General features: G+C 48.7%; 1 protein-coding gene across 1 annotated transcript in view; it reads right to left on the bottom strand.

Annotated features, from left to right (window-relative positions):
- Nucleotides 1–27,140, bottom strand: part of LOC135043682 (Krueppel-like factor 15) — a 107,908-nt gene extending 80,768 nt beyond the window's left edge. Inside the window, exons 1-2 of the mRNA XM_063955146.1 lie at nt 26,975–27,140; nt 6,063–7,115 (exon numbers count right to left, since the gene is read on the bottom strand). Coding sequence (XP_063811216.1) covers nt 6,063–7,042 — 980 coding nt within the window. The 5' untranslated portion in view covers nt 7,043–7,115; nt 26,975–27,140. The remainder of the gene's footprint in view (nt 1–6,062; nt 7,116–26,974) is intronic.
- Nucleotides 27,141–27,370: the final 230 nt, after the last annotated feature.

Below are 27,370 nucleotides of genomic sequence, written 5' to 3' on the forward strand. Positions count from 1 at the left end.
TAAACTAAGGTGAGATACATACCAGCTCACACCTCAAGCACGCCGTACAACATGGCATTTAACACAACGCAAGTCAACGGCATGAACATCAGCAGCAACAGGCTGACTTTAAACGTAACACAACATGTGTGTAACCACAACTAAAAACTGCAGATACAGTACGCACTGGGACGGGTGCCCAGCATCCTCTACGGACTAAGAGAAAAGGATTTACCGGTAGGTATTAAAATCCTATTTTCTCATACGTCCTAGAGGATGCTGTGGTCACTTCAAGAACCATGGGGTTTATACCACAGCTCTAGAACGGGCGGAGGAGTGCGGATGACTCTGCAGCACAGATTGACCAAACATGAGGTCCTCATTAGCCAGGGTATCAAACTTGTAGAACTTCACAAAGGTGTTTGAACCCGACCAAGTAGCTGCTCTGCAAAGTTGTAATGCCAAGACCCCCTGGGCAGCCACCCAGGACGAGCCCACCTTTCTAGTAGAATGGGCCTTCACCGATTTCGGTAACGGCAATCCAGCCGTAGAATGAGCCTGCTGAATCGTAGCACAGATCCAGCGTGCAATAGTCTGCTTGGAAGCAGGAGCCCCAATTTTATTATGAGCATACAGGAAAAACAGAGCCTCTGTTTTCATAAACTAAGCAGTTCTGGCGACATAAATTTTCAAAGCTCTTACTACATCGAGAAACTTCGATTCCAGCGAGGCGTCAGTAGCCACTGGCACCACAATAGGTTGGTTCAAGTGGAACGACGAAACCACTTTTGGCAGAAACTGCTGACGAGTCCTCAACTCTGAGGGAAGGGTATGGTCAGGGGAGAGGAAGGGAACTTGAGCACAGGTGGTGAGATATAGATATTACGGTTGTAACACTGCTCTATCTTCATGGAAGATCAAATAAGGGCTCTTGTGAGACAAGGCCGCCAATTCAGACACCCGCCTTGCGGATGCCAAGGCCCACAGCATGACCACTTTCCAAGGAAGGAACTTCAACTCTACCTTCTGTAAAGGTTCAAACCAATGAGATTGAATGAATTGCAACACCACGTTAAGATCCCATGGTGCCACAGGGGGCACAAAGGGAGGTTGGATGTGCAACACGCCTTTCACGAAGGTCTGAACTTCTTGAAGAGGCCAATTGATTTTGGAAGAAAACCGATAAAGCCGAAATTTGAACTTTAATTGAGCCCAACTTTAGGCCCGCATCCACACCGGCTTGTAGAAAATGGAGAAAACGTCCTAACTGAAATTCTTCCGTAGGAGCCTTCTTGGATTCACACCAAGACACGTATTTTCTCCAAATACGGTGGTAATGTTTAGACGTTACTCCTTTCCTGGCCTGAATAAGAGTGGGGATGACTTCCTTGGGAATACCCTTTCGGGCTAGGATCCGGCATTCAACCTCCAAGCCGTCAAACAAAGTCGCAGTAAGTCTTGGAACACGCACGGCCCCTGCTGTAACAGATCCTCCCTCAGAGGAAGAGGCCAGGGATCTCCTATGAGTAATTCCCGCAGATCTGGATACCAAGCCCTTCTTGGCCAGTCTGGAACAATGAGGATCACTTGAACCTTTGTTCTTATGAGTGGAAGCGGAGGAAACACGTACACCGACGGTGTCACCAGGGCGTCCACTGCTATTGCTTGAGGGTCTCTCGACCCGGAACAATATCTCTGAAGTTTCTTGTTGAGGCGAGATGCCATCATGTCTATTTGAGGAATTCCCCAAAGACTTGTCACCTCTGCAAAGACCTCTTGATGAAGACCGCACTCTCCTGGATGGAGATCGTGTCTGCTGAGGAAGTCTGCTTCCCAGTTGTCCACTCCTGGAATGAAGATCGCTGACAGAGCGCTTGTATGCCTTTACGCCCAACGGAGCACCTTTGTGGCCTCTGCCATTGCTGCTCTGTTCTTTGTTCCGCCCTGGCGGTTTATGTACGCTACTGCTGTTATGTTGTCCGACTGAATCAAGACGGGCCGATTGCGAAGATGTTCCGCTTGCAGAAGGCCGTTGTGAATGGCCCTTAACTCCAGAACGTTTATGTGTAGACACATTTCCTGGCTTGACCATCTTCCCTGGAAGCTTTCCCCCTGCGTGACTGCTCCCCAGCCTCGGAGACTCGCATCTGTGGTCACTAAGATCCAGTCCTGGATCCCGAACCTGCGTCCCTCTAGGAGGTGAGAGCTGTGCAGCCACCACAGGAGTGAGATTCTGGTCTTGGAAGACAAGGTTATCCTTCGGTGCATGTGCAGATGGGACCCGGACCACTTGTCCAACAGGTCCCACTGAAACACTCTGGCATGGAATCTGCCAAACTGAATGGCCTTGTAGGCCGCCACCAGCAACCGAGTGCATTGATGGATCGATACTCTTGTTGGTTTCAGCAGTTGTTTGACCAGGTTCTGAATTTCCAGAGCCTTTTCCACTGGAAGAAAGACTCTCTGTAATTCTGTGTCAAGAATCATTCCCAAAAACGACAGCCGTCTCGTCGGAACCAACTGTGATTTTGGCAAGTTTAGGAGCCAACCATGGGGGTCATTCAGAGTTGTTCGCTCGTTGCCGATTTTCGCTATATTGCGATTAGTTGCTTACTGCGCATGCGCAAAGTTCGCAGAGCGCATGCGCTTAGTTATTTTACACAAAAGTTAGGTATTTTACTCACGGCATAACAAGGTTTTTTCATCGTTCTGGTGATCGTACTGTGATTGACAGGAAGTGGGTGTTTCTGGGCGGAAACTTGCCGTTTTCTGGGCGTGTGCAAAAAAACGCTGGCGTTTCTGGAAAAAACGCAGGAGTGTCTGAAGAAACGGGGGAGTGTCTGAGCGAACGCTGGGTGTGTTTGTGACATCAAACCAGGAACGAAACTGACTGAACTGATCGCAATGGCTGAGTAAGTCTCGAGCTACTCAGAAACTGCTAAGAAATTTCTATTAGCAATTCTGCTAATCTTTGTTCGCAATTCTGCTATGCTAAAATACACTCCCAGAGGGCGGCGGCTTAACGTTTGCAATGCTGCTAAAAGCAGCTGGCGAGCGAACAACTCAGAATGAGGGCCCATGTTGCTGCAGAATTGTCAGGGAGAGTGTAATGTTCTGAATCAATTGGTCCCTGGATCTCCCTTTATCAGGAGATCGTCCAATATGGGATAATCGTGACTCCTTGCTTGCGTAGGAGGATCATCATTTCGGCCATTACTTTGGTGAAAACCCTTTGAGCCGTGAACAGACCAAACGGCAACGTCTGAAATTGGTAATGACAATCTCGAACTGCAAACCTCAGGTAAGCCTGATGTGGGGGATAAATTGGAACATGCAAGTAGGCATCCTTTATGTTTACCGACACCATAAAATCCCATCCTCCAGACTGGAGATCACTGCCCGGAGAGATTCCATCTTGAATTTGAATTTTTTTTAGATAGAAATTGAGGGATTTGAGGTTCAGGATTGGTCTGACTCGGGACCACGAACAGGCTCGAATAAAAGCCTTCTCCCTGTTGTGACGGGGGAACCCTGACAATGACTTGATTGTGACACAATTTTTGTATTGCGGCGCATACCACCTCCCTGTCTGGAAGTAAAGCTGGTAAGGATGATTTGAAAAAATCGGTGAGGGGGGACATCTTGAAACTCCAGTTTGTACCCTTGGGACACTATTTCTAAAACCCATGGGTCCAGGGCCGAACGAGCCCAGAACTGACTGAAGAGCCTGAGACGTGCCCCCACCGGTGCGGACTCCCGCAGAGGAGCCCCAGCGTCATGCGGTGGACTTGGCAGAAGCCGTGGTAGGACTTCTGCTCCTGGGAACCGGCCACGGGCGGTGATCGTTTCCCTTTTCCCTTTCCTCTAGTAGCAAGGAAGGAAGACCCTCGGCCCTTTCTGTATTTATTGCGCTGAAAGGACTGCATCTGATGGTGGTGTGCTTTATTTGTGGTGCAGGCACATAAGGTAAAAATGATGACTTACCCGCGGTAGTCATAGATACCAAATCAGCGAGGCCGTCACCAAACAACACACCCTCTTTATACGGTAGAGACTCCATAGCTTTCTTAGAGTCAGCATCAACATTCCATTGATGAATCCACAATGCTCTCCTAGCTGAGACAGCCATGGCATTGGCCCGTGATCCCAAGAGGCCAATATCTCTCGCAGCTTGCTTTAGGTAAACTCCAGCATCCCCGATATGACCTAGTGTCAAAAGAATGCTATCCCTATCCAGGGTATCCATTTCAGATGACAAGTTATCTGCCCATTTTTCGATAGCACTACTCACCCACGCAGATGCAATGGCTGGTCTGAGTACCGTACCCGTGGTGACAAAAATGGATTTTAATGTACTTTCCTGTCTACGATCTGCAGGGTCCTTTAGGACTGCCTTGTCAGGGGACGGGAGAGCCACCTTTTTGGACAGCCGTGACAGAGCTTTGTCCACAATGGGGGGTGACTCCCATTTTTCCCTATCCCCAGAGGGAAACGGATACGCCACTACAATCCTTTTGGGAATCTGAAACTTCTTGTCAGGACTTTCCCAAACCTTTTCACAACGCGTGTTCAGTTCATGAGAGGGAGGAAATGTTACCTCAGGTTTCTTCCCTTTATACATACAGACCCTAGTATCAGGAACAGTAGGGTCCTCAGTGATATGTAATACATCTTTTGTAGCAACAATCATGTACTGAATGCTCTTTGCCAGTTTTGGATCTAATCTGGCATCACTATAGTCGACACTTGAGTCAGTGTCCGTGTCGGTATCCGTGTCTGCCAGCTGGGCAAATGAATGTTTTTGTGACCCCGAGGGGGTCTGGACTTGAAACAACACATCCTCCACGGATTTCTTCCAATCCTGGTTCTGAGACTCAGATTTATCCAATCTTTTATTTATCAGAGCCACATTTGCATTCAAAGCACTCAAAACATTCACCCAATCAGGTGTCGGCAGTGCCGACAGTGTCACTCCCACAGCCGTTTGTGTCCCTAACATAGTCTCCTCCTGGGAAGAGCACTCCGCCTCAGACATGCCGACACACGTGCACCCACCACACGCAGATCCACTGGGCCTATAGGGGACAGATCCACAGTAAAGCCTGTCAGAGAGACACAGAGGGAGATATTGCAAGCTCACACCCCAGCGCACAAACCCGGTCTGAAAACACTACAGAAAATGTCCCAGACCTGCAGCGCTTTTATATAATGCACCAAAATCACTGTGCCCCCCCCTCATTTTGCACCATGTTACTTGTACAGCAGTGTGAGGAAGGACCAGCGTCTCTGCAGCCTTGTGGAGAGAAAATGGCGCAGGGCTCTGTGCTGTGAGGGCTAAGCCCCGCCCCCATAATGGAGCGCTTCAGACCCGCTCTTTTTTAAAACTTTTTTATACTGCCGTGAGTCCGGACAGTGCCCTGGCACTTAGTCCGCTCTTGCCAGGTAGTGATTTGAGGTTAAAATGCTGCCTAGGGTGCCCCCCCGCGCCCTGCACCCTGTAGTGCCTTTGAGTGTGGGCGCATGACGCTGCGTGGCCGCTGTGCGGTACCTCAAAGCCATCACTGAAGTCTTCTGATCATCTTCTACTCACCTGTCTTCTGACTTCTGGCTCTGCAAGGGGGGTGACGGCGGGCTCTGGGAACGAGCATCTAGGCGTACCTAGCGATCAGACCCTCAGGAGCTAATGGTGTCCTGTAGCCAAAGAGGCAGAGCCTTTAAACTCACAGAAGTAGGTCTGACTTCTCTCCCCTAAGTCCCACGAAGCAGGGAGATTGTTGCCAGCAGTGCTCCCTGAAAATAAAAAACCTAACAAAGTCTTTTCAGAGAAATTCAGTAGAGCTCCTCAGTGTGCATCCAGTCTGCCTGGGCACAGATTCTAAACTGGAGTCTGGAGGAGGGACATAGCGGGAGGAGCCAGTTCACACCCCTTTGAAAGTCTTAAAGTGCCCATGTCTCCTGTGGATCCCGTCTATATCCCATGGTTCTTGAAGTGACCCCAGCATCCTCTAGGACGTATGAGAAATATAAATATTGTATATTTAAGGTCCATTCTTTGTATCTGAAACCAAGAAGTATTTCCTTACCTCCATCCACATTCTGGCCATGTGCAGACATAAGGCTTTTCCCCTGTGTGCCGTCGGAAGTGGGCTTTAAGATGCGAGCTCTTGGTGTACATCTTGTTACAGCCAGGATGACTACACTTGTGCACCCTGATCACAGCTGGCGCTCCCTTCTGAACTTTTTGCTGTCCTTCACTCACAAATACTCCTCCTAATGTCAATGGTCGGACAGCCACTGGCAGAGGGGCAATTCTCACGTACTTCTGGTCCCCAGGTGATGCTGGCCCGTGAACTGGGGCCAGTGCCAGGCTTTGGCCCTGTACACTGATTACCAGTTGTGTTAGGCGTACACCACCTGTGGAGCTCTGTGGCAAAGTCGCAGCACCAGGCACAGACACGGGTTGGATCTGAAGGATGACAGGGATACTGCCCGTTGTGGAAGGTGAACTGACGGAAGTATCTGGTGTTAGTGGTGCAGACACATTCTCACTTGGCTCCGCTGGTTCTGTTGTTGGAGTCTGTTCACTTGCTGTGCAGCTATGAAGCCATGAACCAGTAATGGGCTGCTTCTCAACTAGTTCTTCTCTGATAAGATCCATATTATCCTTTAAAAACTCCTCAATTTCCTCTAGTGTGGGAGAGAAGTCCCCTGAAATCTGAGCACAAAAGTCTGGGAGCTTTACATGTGTCATTGGTGTGGTTTCCTTTGGGTCCTCCACTGCTCTCACTAGTTGAGATAAAATAATGCCTTCCACCTCTTTAAACCCACCTTCATCCTCACCTTCCTCCTGTATGGAGACAATTGTTTTATTAAGTTGTTCTGCCAGAGATGGAGAACAAGGGCTGGCATCATTCTCAAGAAGTGTGAGCAAAGATATTTCCCCAGAATGTGGCACTGCCATGTTCTGTCCACAAGGAGAGGCAGCATTGGAGAGAAGATCGGAGGCAGAGAGTGGTTCACTGCAGTTTAACGAAACCATTTTTGTCCACCCTGAGGATACCATGTACTCCCTTGCCGAGATGGAAGGACCAGACAAATAGTTACGTGGTCTTTAAATATGTGATGAGCTCAAAGATCTGCAAGGAAATGAGAACTAATTATTACATTTTATTTATAAGGCGCCAGGCCCATAAGGGTTTTTGCAGCGCCGTACATACGGCAGACATTAGAACAATACAGTGTACACAGAAATTAACATTACAGTAACTGAAAAACTAAAAACAGAGCACAGGTAACAATTAGCACTACAATTCCAGCCAGTACACACTACAGCTGAGATGTAAGGAAGCAAAGAAGTAGTCTGCTTACTACTAGGGGCATGCAGCCATTTGAAGAGATAAACAGTAATGAGCGAGAGGAGATGTGGGTACAGACAGGCTCTGGGTAGGAGAGAGCTGTAATTGAAGTGTGAGAAAAGAGGGTTGTGAGAACAGGAGGGAAAAGGTCCCTGGTCCAAGGAGCTCACAATCTAGGGGGCGAGAAAGTGGCCAAGACATGAGGCAGGGGGTTGATAGAGTGGCCACAAGACTAGGTTATGCAGAAGAGTAAACTTTGATGAACGGAGGGGTTTCAGTGCCCGTTTGAAACTTTACAAGGTTGGAGAGAACTTGTTCCAGTGATAGGGGGCAGTGCGGGCAAAATCTTGGATTGGTGCATGGGATGCCGTTATCAGAGAAGAGGAGAGGCGAAGGTCATTGGCAGACCGGAGAGGACTAATTAGACTGTAAAATAAACACAAAATTTAAAATGAAAATTGTGTGACGGTATATTAAATAAATAAGTTTGTTTCTATAGCCTGGACTATGGTAAATGAAGAACTTCTCTACCACTGTTCTGTCTATACAATGCACTTTTGAATGAATAGTGATAAAAATCAGATTTGCGGTGAGTGCTCATTAGAATATGCTTTTATCTCATTCACTTCTAGACTGTGCAGCTGGAATGAAAGCGTGTCTGTGTGCACATTCAGTGTTTGAAGAGTTACATTAGCGGACATCCTGGAACTTTCAGGAAGTGGCTCATAGATATATGCTCAACAATTGAACAGTCACTTTAACCCATTTGATAAAAAGGTGTGGGTTACAGCTGTCAAATTCATAGATTAGAACAGAGGTAGGAGAACGGTCACTCCAGCTGCTGCGGAACTACACATCCTACAATGCCCTGCCAGTTTTAGCCATACTTACTTTTTTAAGAGTATGCATTTCAGGGAGAATGTGAAAGCAACAGCTATGAGTGTGTTGTTAAAGTGGACGTGTACTGCTGTGCCCGAGCATTGTTGCTCAATAAAATCTACTTGTGTCTACACACTGATACTTTTCAGGACTTGTTCATGTATTATCTTCTACTTACATGTGGTTTCATATTAAGGGGCAATGAAAAACCTTGTTTGAAAATGCATATAGCTATAGGGATCATTGTGCCTTATAACCAATGCAAGAAAATGTTACTGATGATCCTATATGAATGTATACTGTATATCCCCGATTTCTTGTTCCAAGTATAAAACAGCTACATAATGGGGAGGTAAGGTGCAATTAGGGAGCTTTCTAGGCTCTTCAAGGAGTCTCATAGGCGTTTCGCTAAAGGGTGCAGTGTGTGCGGTGCACACGAGCCCTAGGCCTGGGGTGGCCCACAGTGCACCCATATGGTATAATTACCCCCCTCCCACGGAGTCCCGCAGTAGCGGCGTCCCTGCAGTATGGACAAAATCTTTTGGAAAATGGCCGCTGCGGCCATTTCCGAGTGATTTGCACATGCTCACTGGAGAGGTTTGTGGGAGCAAGCCGCGGGTGCCATGTTCCCGGAGACCTGCGCATGCGCAGTAGACGCTGACTTTATGCCAGAGTCTACAAACTGCCGGAGAGGCGGGGGCCTGCAACGGAGGCTGCACACGGGTCCCCTCCTCTCTTGGAACACCCTTGGGGAGACGTCTGCTATTTCAGGGAGTCTCAATGACATTCAGGGATAGTTGGCAAGTATGATTTTAGCATGCCCTAGCAGCAAAACTGTGGCAAGGCATGTTGGGATGTGTAGTTCCACAGCAGCAGGAATGTCAAAGGTTGCCTTCCCCTGGATTAGAAAAACATTTCTCTTTTGAAAGACAAATTTTAATACTGTTTCCAAGACCCTTACTGCTAGGTTTATGATGTTGTCACACAGGGCAGCCATCAGGGGGGGACTGTGGGGACTGGTGTCCCAGGCCATTCAAGAGAGAGGGGGCCCATACCTGGCTCCTACCGCCAATACCTGAAGAGCTGCACCAGGTGGTAAAACAACAGTGGGCTGACATGCACAGGGTTGAATTCTTAAAACAGGCCTTCCCTGTGCATCAGCTCTCTATAAACCGTTCCTGTAGATAAAAGATACGCAATGCTCCACCTTTATGTGACATCACATAGGTGGTGGAGCAGTGCTGCAGAATCTTTTTTTTCCCCGAGGGGTGGAGGGGGGGTTGGGGGAAGGGGAGGGAAAGGGGCCACCAATCTAGTAGAGTGGGCCTGTACAGATTTTGGACACGGCAATCCTGCCGTGGAATAAGCATACTGGATAGTAAGCCTGATTCAACGTGCAATAGTCTGCTTTGAAGCAGGACACCCAATTTTATTGGGATCATAGAGAACAAACAGCGAGTCAGATTTTCTGTGACGAGCTGTCCGCTTCACATAGATCTTCAAAGCCCTCACAACATCCAAGTACTTTGAAGTAGCAGAGGTGTCGGTACCACCGGAAACACAATCGGCTGGTTGATATGAAACGCAGACACCACCTTTGGAAGAAATTGCGGACAAGTTCTGAGTTCAGCCCTATCTTCATGGGAAATCAAATAGGGGCTTTTGTGAGACAACGCCCCCAGCTCCGACACACGCCTCGCAGAAGCCAAGGCCAACAGCGTTACGGCTTTCCACGTAAGAAACTTGACGTCAACGTCCTGTAAAGGCTCAAACCATTCCAAATGCAGGAACTGCAACTCAACGTTGAGATGGGATCAGTACTAAATGCCGCCGGAATCCCGGCGGTCGAAATACCAACGCCGGAATCCCGACCACACAGTCCCGACAGGGGTGGCGAGCGGAACGCAGCCCCTTGCGGGCTCGCTTCGCTCGCCACGCTGCGGGCACGGTGCCTCGCTACGCTCGGCACACTATTATATTCTCCCTCTATGGGTGTCGTGGACACCCACGGAGGGAGAATATGTCGGGATTCCGGCGGTCGGGATTCCGGCGTCGGTATTTCAACCGCCGGGATTCCGGCCGGCGGCATCTTCACCGCATCCCGTTGAGATCCCAAGGCGTAGGAGGCACAAAGGGCTGTTGGATGTGCAGAACCCCCTTCAAAAATGTCTGAACCTCAGGGAGAGAAGCCAATTGTTTCTGAAAGAAAATGGATAAGGCCGAAATCTGGACTTTTATGAAGCCCAAATGTAGGCCCACAACCACACCTGACTGCAGAAAAAGGAGAAAACGTCCCAGTTGAAATTCCACTGTAGGAAATTTCCTGTTCTCACACCATTAGACATATTTTTTCCAAATACATTGGTAATGTTTAGATGTTACCCCCTTTCTGGCTTCGATCAGGGTTGGAATAACCCTATCCGGGATCCCTTTCTGGGCTAGAATTTAAAGCTCAACCTCCATGCCATCAAACGTAGCCGTGGTAAGCCTTGCTAGACGAACTGCCCCTGTTGGAGAAGGTTCTCGCAAATAGTTAGAGGCCACAGGTCCTCGAGGAGCATCTCCAGTAGATCCGCATACCAGGCCCTTCTTGGCCAGTCCGGAGCAATGAGAATTGCTTGAACCTTTTACCTTTGTATTCTTTTGAGAATCTTTGGGATCAATGGGAGTGGTGGAAACACGCACACCATCTGGTAGACCCATGGAGTCACCAGAGCGTCCACCACCACTGCTTGCGGGTCCCTCGACGTGGAACAATACCGCTTGAGCTTCTCGTTGAGACAAGAGGCCATCATGTCGATTTGTGGCATTCCCTACTGACGTGTCAGGCACTCGAACACCTCCGGGTGAAGGCCCCACTCACCTGGGTGTAGGTCGTGTCTGCTGAGGAAGTCTGCTTCCCAGTTGTCTACTCCCGGAATGAAGATCGCGGACAATGCCACAGCGTGTCTTTCTGCCCAGAGGAGAATCCTTGTTACCTCCGACATTGCTGCCCTGCTCTTCATTCCGCCTTGTCGGTTTATGTACGTTACTGCCGTCACATTGTCCGACTGAAACTGAATGGCTTGATCTTGAAGAACATGCGATGCCTGTAGAAGGGCGTTGTATATGGCCCTTAGTTCCAGAATGTTGATTGGAAGAATGGCTTCCTGACTTGACCATTTTCCTTGGAACTGTTCCCCCTGGGTGACTGCTCCCCAACCTCTGAGGCTTGCGTCTGTGGTTAGCAGAATCCAATTTTGAATCCCGAACCTTCGGCCCTCTGTCAGGTGAGAAGTCTGAAGCCACCACAGAAGAGAAATCCTGGCTTTTGGCGACAGATGTATCCTCTGGTGCATGTGAAGATGCGATCCGGACCATTTGTCCAGCAGATCCAGCTGGAAGGGCCTTGCGTGAAACCTTCCGTACTGCAGCGCCTTGTAAGCGGCTACCATCTTCCCCAGAAGGCGAATGCACAGATGCACCGATATCCAGGTTTGTCTTAGAACATCCCGCACCCTTGACTGGATCACCAGTGCTTTTTCCAACGGAAGTAATACCTTCTGCTCCTCCGTATCCAATATCATCCCCAGGAAAAGAAGCCTCCATGTTGGTTCCAGATGAGATTTTGGTAGGTTCAAAATCTACCCGTGATCCTGGAGTAGCCGGGTTGAGAGGGCAATGTTGACTAACAACCTCTCCCTGGATGGTGCTTTAATCAGCTTTAGGACTACCTGGGTAGTCCTAAAGTTTTCCTGACTCCAGCCGTCCTGGAAACATATACTTTTCAGGGCCCTGACTACGTCCAGTAACTTGGAATCCTCCAAGTCCCAAGTAGCCGCAGGTACCACAATAGGTTGGTTCACATGAAAAACTGATACCACCTTAGGAAGGAATTGGGAACGAGTCCTCAATTCCGCCTTATCCATATAAAAAAAACAGATAAGGGCTTTTGCATGACAAAGCCGCCAATTCTGATACACGCCTGGCCGACGCCAAGGCCAACAGCATGACCACTTTCCACGTGAGGTATTGTAGCTCCACGGATTTAAGTGGCTCAACCCAATGCGACTTCAGGAAATCCAACACCACGTTGAGATCCCACGGTGCCACTGGAGGCACAAACGGGGGCTGACTATGCAGCACTCCCTTAAAAAAAGTCTGAACTTCAGGCAGTGAAGCCAGTTCTATTTTGGAAGAAAAACGATAGAGCCGAAATCTGGACCTTAATGGAACCCAATTTTAGGCCCATAGTCACCCTGACTGTAGGAAGTGCAGAAATCGACCTAGCTGAAATTCCTCCTTTGGGGCCTTCCTGGCCTCACAGCACGCAACATATTTCCGCCATATGCGGTGATAATGGTTTGCGTTCACTTCTTTCCTAGCTTTAATTAGCGTAGGGATAACTTCCTCCGGAATGCCCTTTTCCTTCAGGATCCGGCGTTCAACCGCCATGCCGTCAAACGCATACGCGGTACGTCTTGGAACAGACAGGCCCCCTGCTGCAGCAGGTCCTGTCTGAGCGGCAGAGGCCATGGGTCCTCTGAGATCATTTCTTGGAGTTCTGGGTACCAAGCTCTTCTTGGCCAATCCGGAACAATGAGTATAGTTCTTACTCCTCTCCTTCTTATTATTCTCATTACCCTGGGTAAGAGAGGCAGAGAAGGGAACACATACACCGACTGGTACACCCACGGTGTTACCAGAGCGTCCACAGCTATCGCCTGAGGGTCCCTTGACCTGGCGCAATATCTTTGTAGCTTTTTGTTGAGGCGGGACGCCATCATGTCCACCTGTGGCCTTTCCCAACGGTGTACAATCATTTGGAAGACTTCTGGATGAAGTCCCCACTCTCTCGGGTGGAGGTCGTGTCTGCTGAGAAAGTCTGCTTCCCAGTTGTCCACTCCGGGAATGAACACTGCTGACAGTGCTAACACATGATTTTCCGCCCATCGGAGAATCCTTGTGGCTTCTGCTATCGCCATCCTGCTTCTTGTGCCACCCTGTCGGTTTACATGAGCGACCGCCGTGATGTTGTCTGACTAGATCAGCACCGGCCGGTGTTGAAGCAGGGGTCTAGCCTGACTTAGGGCATTGTAAATGGCCCTTAGTTCCAGAATATTTATGTGTAGGGAAGTCTCCTGACTTTTCCATAGTCCTTGGAAGTTTCTTCCCTGTGTGACTGCCCCCCAGCCTCGAAGGCTGGCATCCGTGGTCACCAGGACCCAGTCCTGTATGCCGAATCTGCGGCCCCCTAGAAGATGAGCACTCTGCAGCCACCACAACAGCGACACCCTGGCCCTCGGAGACAGGGTTATCCGCCGATGCATCTGAAGATGCGACCCGGACCACTTGTCCAACAGATCCCTCTGGAAGATCCTTGCATGGGACCTGGCGAATGGAATTTCTTCGTAAGAAGCTACCATCTTTCCCAGGGCTCGCGTGCATTGATGCACCGACACCTGTATTTGTATTAGGAGGTCTCTGTCTAGAGACGACAACTCCTAGGACTTCTCCTCCGGCAGAAACCCTTTTTATCCTGTTCTGTGTCCAGAACCATACCCAGGAACAGTAGACGCGTCGTAGGAACCAGCTGCGACTTTGGAATATTCAGAATCCAGCCATGTTGTTGTAGCACTTGTGCTTCTGGCTCTGTAAGGGGGCCGGCGGCGCGGCTCCGGGACCGAACATCGAGGTCGGGTCCTGTGGTCGATCCCTCTGGAGCTAATGGTGTCCAGTAGCCTAAGAAGCCCAAGCTACCACCAGTTAGGTAGGTTCGCTTCTTCTCCCCTTAGTCCCACGTAGCAGGGAGTCTGTTGCCAGCAGATCTCACTGTAAAATAAAAAACCTAAAATATACTTTCTTTCTAGGAGCTCAGGAGAGCCCCTAGTGTGCATCCAGCTCAGCCGGGCACAAGATTCTAACTGAGGTCTGGAGGAGGGTCATAGTGGGAGGAGCCATTGCACACCAGGTAGTCCTAAAGCTTTCTTTAGTTGTGCCCAGTCTCCTGCGGAGCCGCTATTCCCCATGGTCCTTACGGAGTCCCAGCATCCACTTAGGATGTCAGAGAAATAATATTACAGGACAGGGTTCATAACCATATCTGGTGCCAGATGCAATATACTTAGCTATATCTGGTGCCACGTTCCTAAAAACTTACTAAGCCTCAGCTCACGCTGTCCCTTCATCCTGCCTAGTCCAATTCAGTGCATTTGTCAGCTATGTCCTTGATAGCTACTACTTGAACAGTCCAGAAGACAGGGTAAGTCTGCAATTCAGTGGTGAGCCCAATACAAGTAAGAAAGTGGGGCAATCAGCATCAGAAGTGGCACCCCTAGCTTTGGACCACGGGCAACTGCCGGACTTCAACCCTAGAACATAGCCGCTAATTATTTTTTTTTATTTTATTTATAAAAGCTAAGAAATGCCATAATATGGTAAGGATCCACAAACACATCATCCAAAGGACTTCATCTAGAGCTACACTTTAGCCCATTCGTAGGGCATAAAAATAAAGTCTACTCTACATACAAAAACTGTGTCTGGATTTAAATTGAATTAGACTAATACTTGCTGCCCCTTATTCCTGGAAAGGAGAAATGAGAGCAGACACGCACAGCTTGAGTACAAGGGCATGTACACGCGAGTTTAGCATAGGGTACCACCTTGAATGCAACTTGATGAGATGCATACTTCTTAGCAGGGGTGTAGCGAGGGTGGCTCCAGTGGAGCGCGAGCTCCGGGCGCCAAAAAATGTAAAGGGCGCTCTGCCAGTCACCACCTTCCTCCCTTCCTGCGCGCCACTGTACTGGCAGCCGCAGAGCAGGAGGAGGAGAAGTAGATGTGGCACACACTGATTTAGACTTGGAGACTGTGCAACAGGGTTACCTCTGTCCTGCAACACCACAATCTGCCTCCGCTGCTGCAGCACCTCTCTCTTTCCTGTCTGCAGTAGCTCTCTCTGCCCTAGCTGCTGCAGCATCTCTCTCTGCCCTGGCTGCTGTAGCACTTCTATCTGCCGAAGCACCTCTCTCTGCAGCAGCAACTCTTTCTGCCCCAGCTGCTTCAGGGAGAGGCAGGCAGTTCTGGGACAATTTTCATTGAAGCACAGCGGGATTATCAGGTCTGGGATGGCAGTTTATAGGGTATTATTTTCATTGAGGCTTTGGGGGATTATCAAGTCTGGGAGAGGAGAAATTTGGTGCATTATTTTCATTGGGAGTTTGGGGGGTTTCAAGTCTGTGGGGGATCACATTTAGGGCTTTCTTTTCATTGAGGAATTGGGGCGTTGTGAGGTCAGGTCAGTCGGGACATATATATATATATATATATATATATATATATATAATATGTGTTTTTAATTTATTTGAATTAAACAAGTAAATAATAACAATTTACTTACCGATAATTCTATTTCTCATAGTCCGTAGTGGATGCTGGGGACTCCGAAAGGACCATGGGGAATAGCGGCTCCGCAGGAGACTGGGCACAAAAGTAAAAGCTTTAAGACTACCTGGTGTGCACTGGCTCCTCCCCCTATGACCCTCCTCCAAGCCTCAGTTAGGATACTGTGCCCGGACGAGCGTACACAATAAGGAAGGATTTTGAATCCCGGGTAAGACTCATACCAGCCACACCAATCACACCGTACAACTTGTGATCTGAACCCAGTTAACAGCATGATAACAGAGGAGCCTCTGAAAAGATGGCTCACAACAATAATAACCCGATTTTTTGTAACAATAACTATGTACAAGTATTGCAGACAATCCGCACTTGGGATGGGCGCCCAGCATCCACTACGGACTATGAGAAATAGAATTATCGGTAAGTAAATTCTTATTTTCTCTGACGTCCTAGTGGATGCTGGGGACTCCGAAAGGACCATGGGGATTATACCAAAGCTCCCAAACGGGCGGGAGAGTGCGGATGACTCTGCAGCACCGAATGAGAGAACTCCAGGTCCTCCTCAGCCAGGGTATCAAATTTGTAGAATTTAGCAAACGTGTTTGCCCCTGACCAAGTAGCTGCTCGGCAAAGTTGTAAAGCCGAGACCCCTCGGGCAGCCGCCCAAGATGAGCCCACTTTCCGTGTGGAATGGGCTTTTACAGATTTTGGCTGTGGCAGGCCTGCCACAGAATGTGCAAGCTGAATTGTACTACAAATCCAACGAGCAATAGTCTGCTTAGAAGCAGGAGCACCCAGCTTGTTGGGTGCATACAGGATAAACAGCGAGTCAGATTTTCTGACTCCAGCCGTCCTGGAAACATATATTTTCAGGGCCCTGACTACGTCCAGCAACTTGGAATCCTCCAAGTCCCTAGTAGCCGCAGGCACCACAATAGGCTGGTTTAAGTGAAATGCTGAAACCACCTTAGGGAGAAATTGAGGACGAGTCCTCAATTCTGCCCTGTCCGTATGAAAAATTAGGTAAGGGCTTTTATAGGATAAAGCCGCCTATTCTGAGACACGCCTGGCTGAGGCCAGGGCTAACAGCATTACCACTTTCCATGTGAGATATTTTAAGTCCACAGTGGTGAGTGGTTCAAACCAATGTGATTTTAGGAACCCCAAAACTACATTGAGATCCCAAGGTGCCACTGGAGGCACAAAAGGAGGCTGTATATGCAGTACCCCCTTGACAAACGTCTGAACTTCAGGAACTGAAGCTAGTTCTTTTTGGAAGAATATTGACAGGGCCGAAATTTGAACCTTAATGGACCCTAATTTTAGGCCCATAGACAGTCCTGTTTGCAGGAAATGCAGGAAACGACCCAGTTGAAATTCCTCTGTAGGGGCCTTCCTGGCCTCACACCACGCAACATATTTACGCCAAATACGGTAATAATGTTGCACAGTTACATCCTTCCTGGCTTTGATCAGGGTAGGGATGACTTCATCCGGAATGCCTTTTTCCTTCAGGATCCGGCGTTCAACCGCCATGCCGTCAAACGCAGCCGCGGTAAGTCATGGAACAGACATGGTCCCTGCTGGAGCAGGTCCTTTCTTAGAGGTAGAGGCCACGGGTCTTCCGTGAGCATCTCTTGAAGTTCCGGGTACCAAGTCCTTCTTGGCCAATCCGGAGCCACGAGTATAGTCCTTACTCCTCTCCTTCTTATGATTCTCAGTACCTTGGGTATGAGAGGCAGAGGAGGGAACACATACACTGACTGGTACACCCACGGTGTTACCAGAGCGTCCACAGCTATTGCCTGAGGGTCCCTTGACCTGGCGCAATATCTGTCCAGTTTTTTGTTGAGGCGGGACGCCATCATGTCCACCTTTTGGTTTTTCCCAACGGTTCACAATCATGTGGAAGACTTCTGGGTGAAGTCCCCACTCCCCCGGGTGGAGATCGTGTCTGCTGAGGAAGTCTGCTTCCCAGTTGTCCACTCCCGGAATGAACACTGCTGACAGTGCTATCACATGATTTTCCGCCCAGCGAAGAATCCTTGCAACTTCCGTCATTGCCCTCCTGCTTCTTGTGCCGCCCTGTCTGTTTACGTGGGCGACTGCCGTGATGTTGTCCGACTGGATCAGCACCGGCTGACCCTGAAGCAGAGGCCTAGCCTGACTTAGGGCATTGTAAATGGCCCTTAGTTCCAGGATATTTATGTGAAGTGACGTTTCCATGCTTGACCACAAGCCCTGGAAATTTCTTCCCTGTGTGACTGCTCCCCAGCCTCTCAGGCTGGCATCCGTGGTCACCAGGACCCAGTCCTGAATGCCGAATCTGCGGCCCTCTAGAAGATGAGCACTCTGCAACCACCACAGGAGAGACACCCTTGTCCTTGGAGACAGGGTTATCCGCTGATGCATTTGAAGATGCGATCCGGACCATTTGTCCAGCAGATCCCACTGAAAAGTTCTTGCGTGGAATCTGCCGAATGGAATCGCTTCGTAAGAAGCCACCATTTTTCCCAGGACCCTTGTGCATTGATGCACTGACACTTGGCCTGGTTTTAGGAGGTTCCTGACTAGGTCGGATAACTCCCTGGCTTTCTCCTCCGGGAGAAACACCTTTTTCTGTACTGTGTCCAGAATCATCCCTAGGAACAGCAGACGTGTCGTCGGAATCAGCTGCGATTTTGGAATATTTAGAATCCATCCGTGCTGTCGTAGTACTACTTGAGATAGTGCTACTCCGACCTCTAACTGTTCTCTGGACCTTGCCCTTATCAGGAGATCGTCCAAGTAAGGGATAATTAAGACGCCTTTTCTTCGAAGAAGAATCATCATTTCGGCCATTACCTTGGTAAAGACCCGGGGTGCCGTGGACAATCCAAACGGCAGCGTCTGAAACTGATAGTGACAGTTCTGTACCACAAACCTGAGGTACCCTTGGTGAGAAGGGCAAATTGGGACATGGAGGTAAGCATCCTTGATGTCCAGAGACACCATATAGTCCCCTTCTTCCAGGTTCGCTATCACTGCTCTGAGTGATTCCATCTTGAATTTGAACTTTTGTATGTAAGTGTTCAAGGATTTCAGATTTAAAATAGGTCTCACCGAGCCGTCCGGCTTCGGTACCACAAACAGCGTGGAATAATACCCCTTTCCCTGTTGTAGGAGGGGTACCTTGATTATCACCTGCTGGGAATACAGCTTGAGAATGGCTTCCAATACCGCCTCCCTGTCGGGGGGAGACGTTGGTAAAGCAGACTTCAGGAACCGGCGAGGGGGAGACGTCTCGAATTCCAATTTGTACCCCTGAGATACTACCTGCAGGATCCAGGGGTCCACTTGCGAGTGAGCCCACTGCGCGCTGAAATTCTTGAGACGGGCCCCCACCGTGCCTGAGTCCGCTTGTAAGGCCCCAGCGTCATGCTGAGGACTTGGCAGAAGCGGGGGAGGGCTTCTGTTCCTGGGAAGAGGCTGTCTGCTGCAGTCTTTTTCCCCTTCCTCTGCCCCGGGGCAGATACGAGTGGCCTTTTGCCCGCTTGCCCTTATGGGGACGAAAGGACTGAGCCTGAAAAGACGGTGTCTTTTTCTGCTGAGAGGTGACCTGGGGTAAAAAGGTGGATTTCCCAGCCGTTGCCGTGGCCACCAGGTCCGATAGACCGACCCCAAATAACTCCTCCCCTTTATACGGCAATACTTCCATATGCCGTTTGGAATCCGCATCACCTGACCACTGTCGCGTCCATAACCCTCTTCTGGCAGAAATGGACAGCGCACTTACTCTTGATGCCAGAGTGCAAATATCCCTCTGTGCATCTCGCATATATAGAAATGCATCCTTTAAATGCTCTATAGTCAATAATATATTGTCCCTGTCCAGGGTATCAATATTTTCAGTCAGGGAATCCGACCAAGCCACCCCAGCACTGCACATCCAGGCTGAGGCGATTGCTGGTCGCAGTATAATACCAGTATGTGTGTATATACTTTTTAGGATATTTTCCAGCTTCCTATCAGCTGGTTCCTTGAGGGCGGCCGTATCAGGAGACGGTAACGCCACTTGTTTTGATAAGCGTGTGAGCGCCTTATCTACCCTAGGGGGTGTTTCCCAACGCGCCCTAACCTCTGGCGGGAAAGGGTATAATGCCAACAATTTTTTAGAAATTAGCAGTTTTTTATCGGGGGAAACCCACGCTTCATCACACACCTCATTTAATTCATCTGATTCAGGAAAAACTACGGGTAATTTTTTCACACCCCACATAATACCCTTTTTTGTGGTACTTGTAGTATCAGAAATGTTCAAAACCTCCTTCATTGCCGTGATCATGTAACGTGTGGCCCTACTGGAAAATACGTTTGTTTCCTCACCGTCGACACTGGAGTCAGTGTCCGTGTCTGGGTCTGTGTCGACCACCTGAGGTAACGGGCGCTTTAGAGCCCCTGACGGTGTTTGAGACGCCTGTACAGGTATTAACTGATTTGCCGGCTGTCTCATGTCGTCAACAGTCTTTTGTAAAGTGCTGACACTATCACGTAATTCCTTCCATAAGACCATCCAGTCAGGTGTCGACTCCCTAGGGGGTGACATCACTAATACAGGCAATTGCTCCGCCTCCATACCATTTTCCTCCTCATACATGTCGACACAACGTACCGACACACAGCACACACACAGGGAATGCTCCGATAGAGGACAGGACCCCACTAGCCCTTTGGGGAGACAGAGGGAGAGTTTGCCAGCACACACCAGAGCGCTATATATATACAGGGATAACCTTATATAAGTGTTTTTCCCTTATATAGCTGCTGTATAGATTTATCTGCCAAATTAGTGCCCCCCCTCTCTTGTTTTACCCTGTTTCTGTAGTGCAGGACTGCAGGGGAGAGTCAGGGAGCTTCCCTCCAACGGAGCTGAGGGAAAATGGCGCCAGTGTGCTGAGGAGATAGGCTCCGCCCCCTTCTCGGCGGCCGTTCTCCCGCTTTTTTATGGAAAAACAGGCATGAGTTAAATGCATCCATATAGCCCAGGAGCTATATGTGATGCATTTTTTGCCCCCTAAGGTGTTTATATTGCGTCTCAGGGCGCCCCCACCCAGCGCCCTGCACCCTCAGTGACCGGAGTGTGAAGTGTGCTGAGAGCAATGGCGCACAGCTGCGGTGCTGTGCGCTACCTTATTGAAGACAGGACGTCTTCTGCCGCCGATTTTTCCGGACCTCTTCTGCTCTTCTGGCTCTGTAAGGGGGACGGCGGCGCGGCTCTGGGACCCATCCATGGCTGGGCCTGTGATCGTCCCTCTGGAGCTAATGTCCAGTAGCCTAAGAAGCCCAATCCACTCTGCACGCAGGTGAGTTCGCTTCTTCTCCCCTTAGTCCCTCGATGCAGTGAGCCTGTTGCCAGCAGGTCTCACTGAAAATAAAAAACCTAAAACTAAACTTTTTTCTAAGCAGCTCAGGAGAGCCACCTAGACTGCACCCTTCTCGTTCGGGCACAAAAATCTAACTGAGGCTTGGAGGAGGGTCATAGGGGGAGGAGCCAGTGCACACCAGGTAGTCTTAAAGCTTTTACTTTTGTGCCCAGTCTCCTGCGGAGCCGCTATTCCCCATGGTCCTTTCGGAGTCCCCAGCATCCACTAGGACGTCAGAGAAAGTTAAATACAGCTACTTCCATAGCGGCTCTACCATGGTGTAAATGTGTACTGTGTATAAGGGGCTCAACCATAGTGTAACATGTATAAGGGGCTCTACTGTGTGGCGTAACATGAATAACGGACACTACTGTGCGGTGTAATGCGAATCGGTACTGTACTGGGGCTACACACCTTCCTAATGAAGCCATACTTCTATACGGATGTGTTCAACAAGCACTGACCCTATTTTAAACATGGGGGGCACCCAAAGGAAACTTTTACCCTGATCTCCAGAAGGTCTAGAACCGGCCCTGTCACCAATTTAGGATTTCTAAATATTGTTTCTTTCTAAATGTAACATGTCACCACATGTGGGCCAGGCCCCCAATTCAGTACAGGGGATGGGGGGCGCCAAAACATACTCTTGCTCCGGGCACCATGGCGCCTAGCTACACCTCTGCTTCTTAGGAGACTTCACTTTTCTGGACACCTGGGGCTGGAGTAGTTACATACTGATGATGTCACCAGCAACACTAACCAGCCGATTCAGATTTTCTGTTTGCTCAATGATGCATGCCCCTGTTTTCTGAGAAGTACTCCATCGCCACCCCAAAACACAAGCAGCATGTCAATCGTGCTGTGACTGCTTAGGGCACTGCGAGAGACATTGCAAGACCTGATCAGCACATATGCAGTGTGGTTCCTACAAACATCATCCTTGAACATTGGAGATTTATGTATACATCAGATTTACCTAAATCTCGGAAACAGGCCCTATATTGTACTGTATAAAAATAGGGCAATGCAACTTTCACATTTACAACAAGCACTATTATAGCATACAGTATTTACTGCTGACATTGAAATACCACTGCAATTAAATAGGATGTATTTCTAGATAGGTCCAAGACAAAACACACACATAGGGCAACAATTTTTGCAACAAAACTGTTACGTGTAAGCTCCAGACTTAAGGCCCTATTCAGGTTTGCTAGCAAGCCAAAAAACTGGGCAAAACCATGCTGCACTGCAGGTGGGGCAGATGTAACATGTGCAGACAGATTTAGATTTGCGTGGATTATATTGTTTCTGTGCAGGGCAAATACTGGCTGCTTTATTTTTACACTCCAATTTTGATTTCAGTTTGACCGCACCCCACCCAAATCTAAATCTCTCTGCACGTTACATCTGCCCCACCTGTAGTGCAAGATGGTTTTGCCCAGTTGCATGCTTGTTTTGATTTTCTAACAAACCTGAATAACCCCCTTAACCCCTTCAGTGGCAAGTTTTTAATTTAAAAACACACCCTGCGGGGTGTGTTTTTACATTAAAGTGGGAGAGGGGGGAAGGTGCAGGGGGGGAGGCGACTGTTGGGGCAGGGCGAGTTAATCACCTGACGATTGCCAGCCACAGCGCTGATTCCCGGCCGCTGCTAAGCCCGCCCCCCCGGCCAATAGGTGTCCGGGGGGGCGGGCAAAACTCCATAATGGAGTATACCGATTCCCAGGCGCCGTGTATGCTGCACAGCTGTCCCTGGGATCTCAGTCAGTAGTATGCCCGGAAATCGTCCAGGGTTGCCAGCGCTGTCAAGCCCGGAAGATTTCCGGCCATGCCACCGAAGAGGTTAAAAGCACTATTCATTTTTAGATAACACCTAAATTAGCTATTGCTATTTTCAATAACAATTAAACAAAATAAGCAAACGTAACTACATATTATATATTTCACTATTCGTTTAGGAAATGGTTGTATTATTATTGCCAATTCACCATAATTGTAAACTGGCTTAAAACATTCAACACTCAGTGTACAAGCATAGCAGAACAATAGATAAATCTTTTATTCTAATGGAACATAAATAAATGCATGGACAGGTGAGTCATACTAATCACACGTACTGCTCCTATCTGCCATACTAATGAACACTGGGCAGCATATGGGGAATGGGCCATATGGCAGCTCTTGGGAATATGGAGAACAGTTTTGGGAACCTTATAAAAAGGACATAGGAAAACTCAAGAAGGTTCAGAGATGGTAAAACAAGCGTGACCTGAGGTCACCTATAAAATGTATAAATATATCCAAGGTCAATACAAAGAACTGACTAATGAAACAGGGTCGGCTCTACCATTAGATAACTGCCTAGGGTGCCGGGATCTAGTGGGGCGCCACTGATACCTATTTTATACTGAATGAGGCGGGTCGATCCCGGGAGCCTGACACGGGTGCTTCCCAGCTGCGACCCGCCTCAGGCCCCTCCTACGCCACTTCCAACCCGGCATATTGCCAGATTGGTGAAGTCAGCGTTGACGGCGCTTGGAAATCACGTGATCTTCAAGCGCCGTCTGTTCACACAGTGAACGGGAAACGGGTCACATTGACCCGGCTTCCCGTTTACACAGCACAGCGAGCCGGGTTGAACCCGTGTTACATAGTTTCTGAGGTTGAAAAAAGACAATTTGTCCATCGAGTACAACCTATTTGTGGTCTCCTACGCTGTATTGTTTTTAGGACTAATTTTATGTTCAACCCTGCAAGCTACCAGAGTTGGAATACTGGGTTACCCGACCCGGATTATTCCAACTGGGCCATTTTACATTGCACAGCAACATGGGTTATGCATGCTCATGTGCAATAACCCATGTTCAAAGCTGGCAGTGTAAAAGGGGTTTGAGTCTGCCTATCACAAAATTAAGGAGGTCTCTGAAAGAAACACCCTTGTACTTAACGCAAGTGGTGATTGTGGAATTTATAAGTCACACTTTCATCTGAATGGCTGGGGAGTGGGTATTGGTTGAGGGCAGTACGCTGAAGTGTTGCCTAGGGTGTCGGGAAACCTTGCACCAGCCCTGAATGAACATCTTACAATAAGAGAGAGGGGTCATCAGATGCAAGCAGAAGAAAGAAGGTAATTAGTATAGGAATGTGTAGCCTTTATTACAGTGGCTTAGCTGTTGAACTCCTTACCATAAGAGTACACTTTGGAAGGGATTAATCCAGGGAATGTGTCACAGAGCCGTTTTAGGCATCTTGGGGGGATATCTCTCATCTACTCCAAACGCTTGGTTGACAACTGTCACATTAGGGATTTTATTTGGTCTTCCAATAGATCGATACAGTTACAATTTTAGATGCTGCATGACCTGTATGTTCCATAGTTCACTATGGAAATCTGCTATGTTGAATTTCCTGATCCCACACATTGTAATGCTCCAAAAATCCATGAATTACTGTAAAAAGCAACAACAACAAAAATGCATGGCATATGTACTGGAAAAGATTAACAAGAACAGATAGGATAGCAACCTGTAGAGATGATGAACGGTCAGGTCAAATATCCTCATCAAATACCCCTAGTTAGAAAATATTTGAAATAAAAACGTGTCAAATGCAGAACATATCTCTAGCATGATTTATAGGTCCTGCCAATGTATTAGTCGAGCAGTGAACTCAGTAATCCCCTATACGAGGAATGTGCATCATCTTAGTAGGCAGAAACCATCAGTGTCGGACTAGGGCATGAAGGGCCCAATAGGAGGATCAGTAGTAGAGGCCCATGCTTAGGAGTGGGGCTTCTTGGCTAACCATTAGAGAGTGCATGGTCTGGTCCGCTTTATTAATATCTATAGTAAATACTGCTAGTGCATGCAGGATAATGTACCAGATTAATAATAATGCACTGTAGAAAATACACCACAGTCCTGTGCAGTATAAGGTAACATATGTATATGGTATAATTCAAGTGCACAGTCTGGAATCTGATTCCTAGAGGTGGAGGTGTGGGGCCCACCGGGGGAAGGGGGGATTCCATTGTACCCCCTGTGGGCCAGTCCATCCATGGAAACCGTACAGTTTCTACTGCCACTTATAAGTATATGTACCCCTCACTGTTACATCAGAGCTATGTATCCCTCTGAGCCTTCACTCCTTCCAGGTTTGCGGTCATATTTGTTAGTTACAGCTTGTAAGACTTTGTTACAAGGCCTGCTAATATGTTGTTACAGATTGGGGTCTCTTTCATTCACCGATTCACTTATTACGGAGCTTAAAGGCCCATACACACTTGACGATAAAATGAACGACGTCGTTCATTTCAGCCCTCATCAACGACGTCGCTCATTATATCGTCAAGTGTGTATGCATCCGACGACCACCGATGCGCGGCCCCGCGGGACGTTAACGACCCTCGCTTATCTGTGGAGCATGTATGCTCAATTTCCACTATGGTCGTTACTGACCAGAGACGTCGTTGAATGTGTATGGTGTGAAAGACCAACGACCAACGACCAAGCCACTGTTCACCAGCCCTGTTCCCAGCTCATTATTTTAATAAACTGTTCAGCTTGGATGCTTCAACGATGAATGGTCTTTGGTCTTTGGTCTTTGGTCTTTGGTCTTTGGTCTTTGGTCTTTCGTCGTTGGTCGTTGGTCGTTGGTCGTTGGTAGTTTGTATGCTCATGTCGTTTGCTCAGCTGTTCAAGGGAAGTTCAAGGGAAGTCGTTAACGACGGTCGTTAACGATGTGTGCATCGTCAAGTGTGTATGGGCCTTTAGAGTAACATATGTCCCTTTTCCGAAGGTAAGAGGGGCCGCCCCATTGAGCCACCCAAGTGTATCAGGTTGCCAATTATTGCCAACATGTATCAACAGAGACATTGAAAGTTTGTATGATGAACTAATGTTGGCACAGGACGGTTGTTTTCCTTTAACACTGCCATGTTACTAGATCCTAACTAGAACCAGTGTACAGCTGCTTACTGTACTTAACCCTTTGCTACAGTGTTAGGAATATTACAAGATACATATCAGTTCTATGAATGGAACACACCAGATTACCGGCACTGGATCCTTTTAGGGAAGATAGAACAAAAATTTTGCATAAGGACATAAAGACTTAGAAAAGAATGGAGCCTGTATAAAGGCATGTTACAGATTAACAAAGTGATTCTCTGGGCAAGCCCTTTACACTTGAAAAAGCTACTGCATGGCTTCCGGTCAAGGGACAAGGTAAAGGCAATACATTGGTGCGGTGTTTTAGCAAACATGGAGAGGTCAAGATTAGCATACAAAACTAAAAATGATGTAAAGAATAAGCCGGCATCAACAGGAATAGCTTTATTAGACGAGACAGCCCGGATCCAGTCCTAGATCACATTCATTCTTGCAATGCTTATCTAGACTTATACAGTACTTGAAGTTAGTCCGCTGTAATATAACAGGAGAGCCCAGAGATGCTCGATTCCTCTTTCCCTCATCTCATTCCAGAGGGGAGGCCGGCTCTCATCCTATGCCTGGGGACATTCATAGAAGGCTTCCAGCCTGGCGTGAGCCTGACACACCCACCTCCTCTCCTCCGGGTGACAGTGCAGCAGCACAGGCGGGACAGGACCGGCTGCAGTACAGGAGAAGAGAGCCCATCGGGCCTACACCATGCCAGTGCCCAGCACAGAGACACTAATGCCCCGTACTGTATTTACCACAAATTGCACAATAAACTTATTTCCCCACGGAAAGTGCACACTGCCCGATATAGGGTATTGCGCGTTTTCTCCCCTGATGTACGTCCCGGCATATACGGCGCGCACATAAGCGGCACACATTAGCATGCGTGCTCACACCCACACAGCCATGATCACGGGTGGGTGTGGGCGATACCTACATGCGCTACACCAAATGTGAAAACATCAACTCTACTGCCTGAAGTAAACTTTGCAGAGCGGAAGCGGCGCCGCACACTCGCATGCATACACACCTGCACAGGCGCGTCACTGGAAGCGTGCCTGATGACAGCCGCTCAGGGGTCAAACAGTGAGATCCCCCCGCTTTACCCGAGGGCCCGCATGGCGCTGCTGCAGCTCCCGTCTTCCATGCTGGCAGTCAGCACTCACATGACTGGGGGAGGCTCGCTCACCAGGCACCTCCTCCCATTGGTCACCAGCATGGGGGCTCGGCTACAAGCTTGCGCTCCGATTGGCCCCAATGTGAAAGGGGCTCGCAATGGCATAGAGGGGCGGGGGTTAGAGAGCTGCATGTGTCTCATAAGAGGTGTGCCTGACGGGTCATAACCAGCCTTCTCCAGAATAGTTTAAAGCCCGACAGCAGCACCTTCTAGGCCTCTAGCAATCAGCCAGCAGCAGCAGCAGCGTGC

The sequence above is a fragment of the Pseudophryne corroboree genome, chromosome 2 (genome assembly GCF_028390025.1).
Source record: "Pseudophryne corroboree isolate aPseCor3 chromosome 2, aPseCor3.hap2, whole genome shotgun sequence".
Classification (NCBI taxonomy): Eukaryota; Metazoa; Chordata; class Amphibia; order Anura; family Myobatrachidae; genus Pseudophryne; species Pseudophryne corroboree.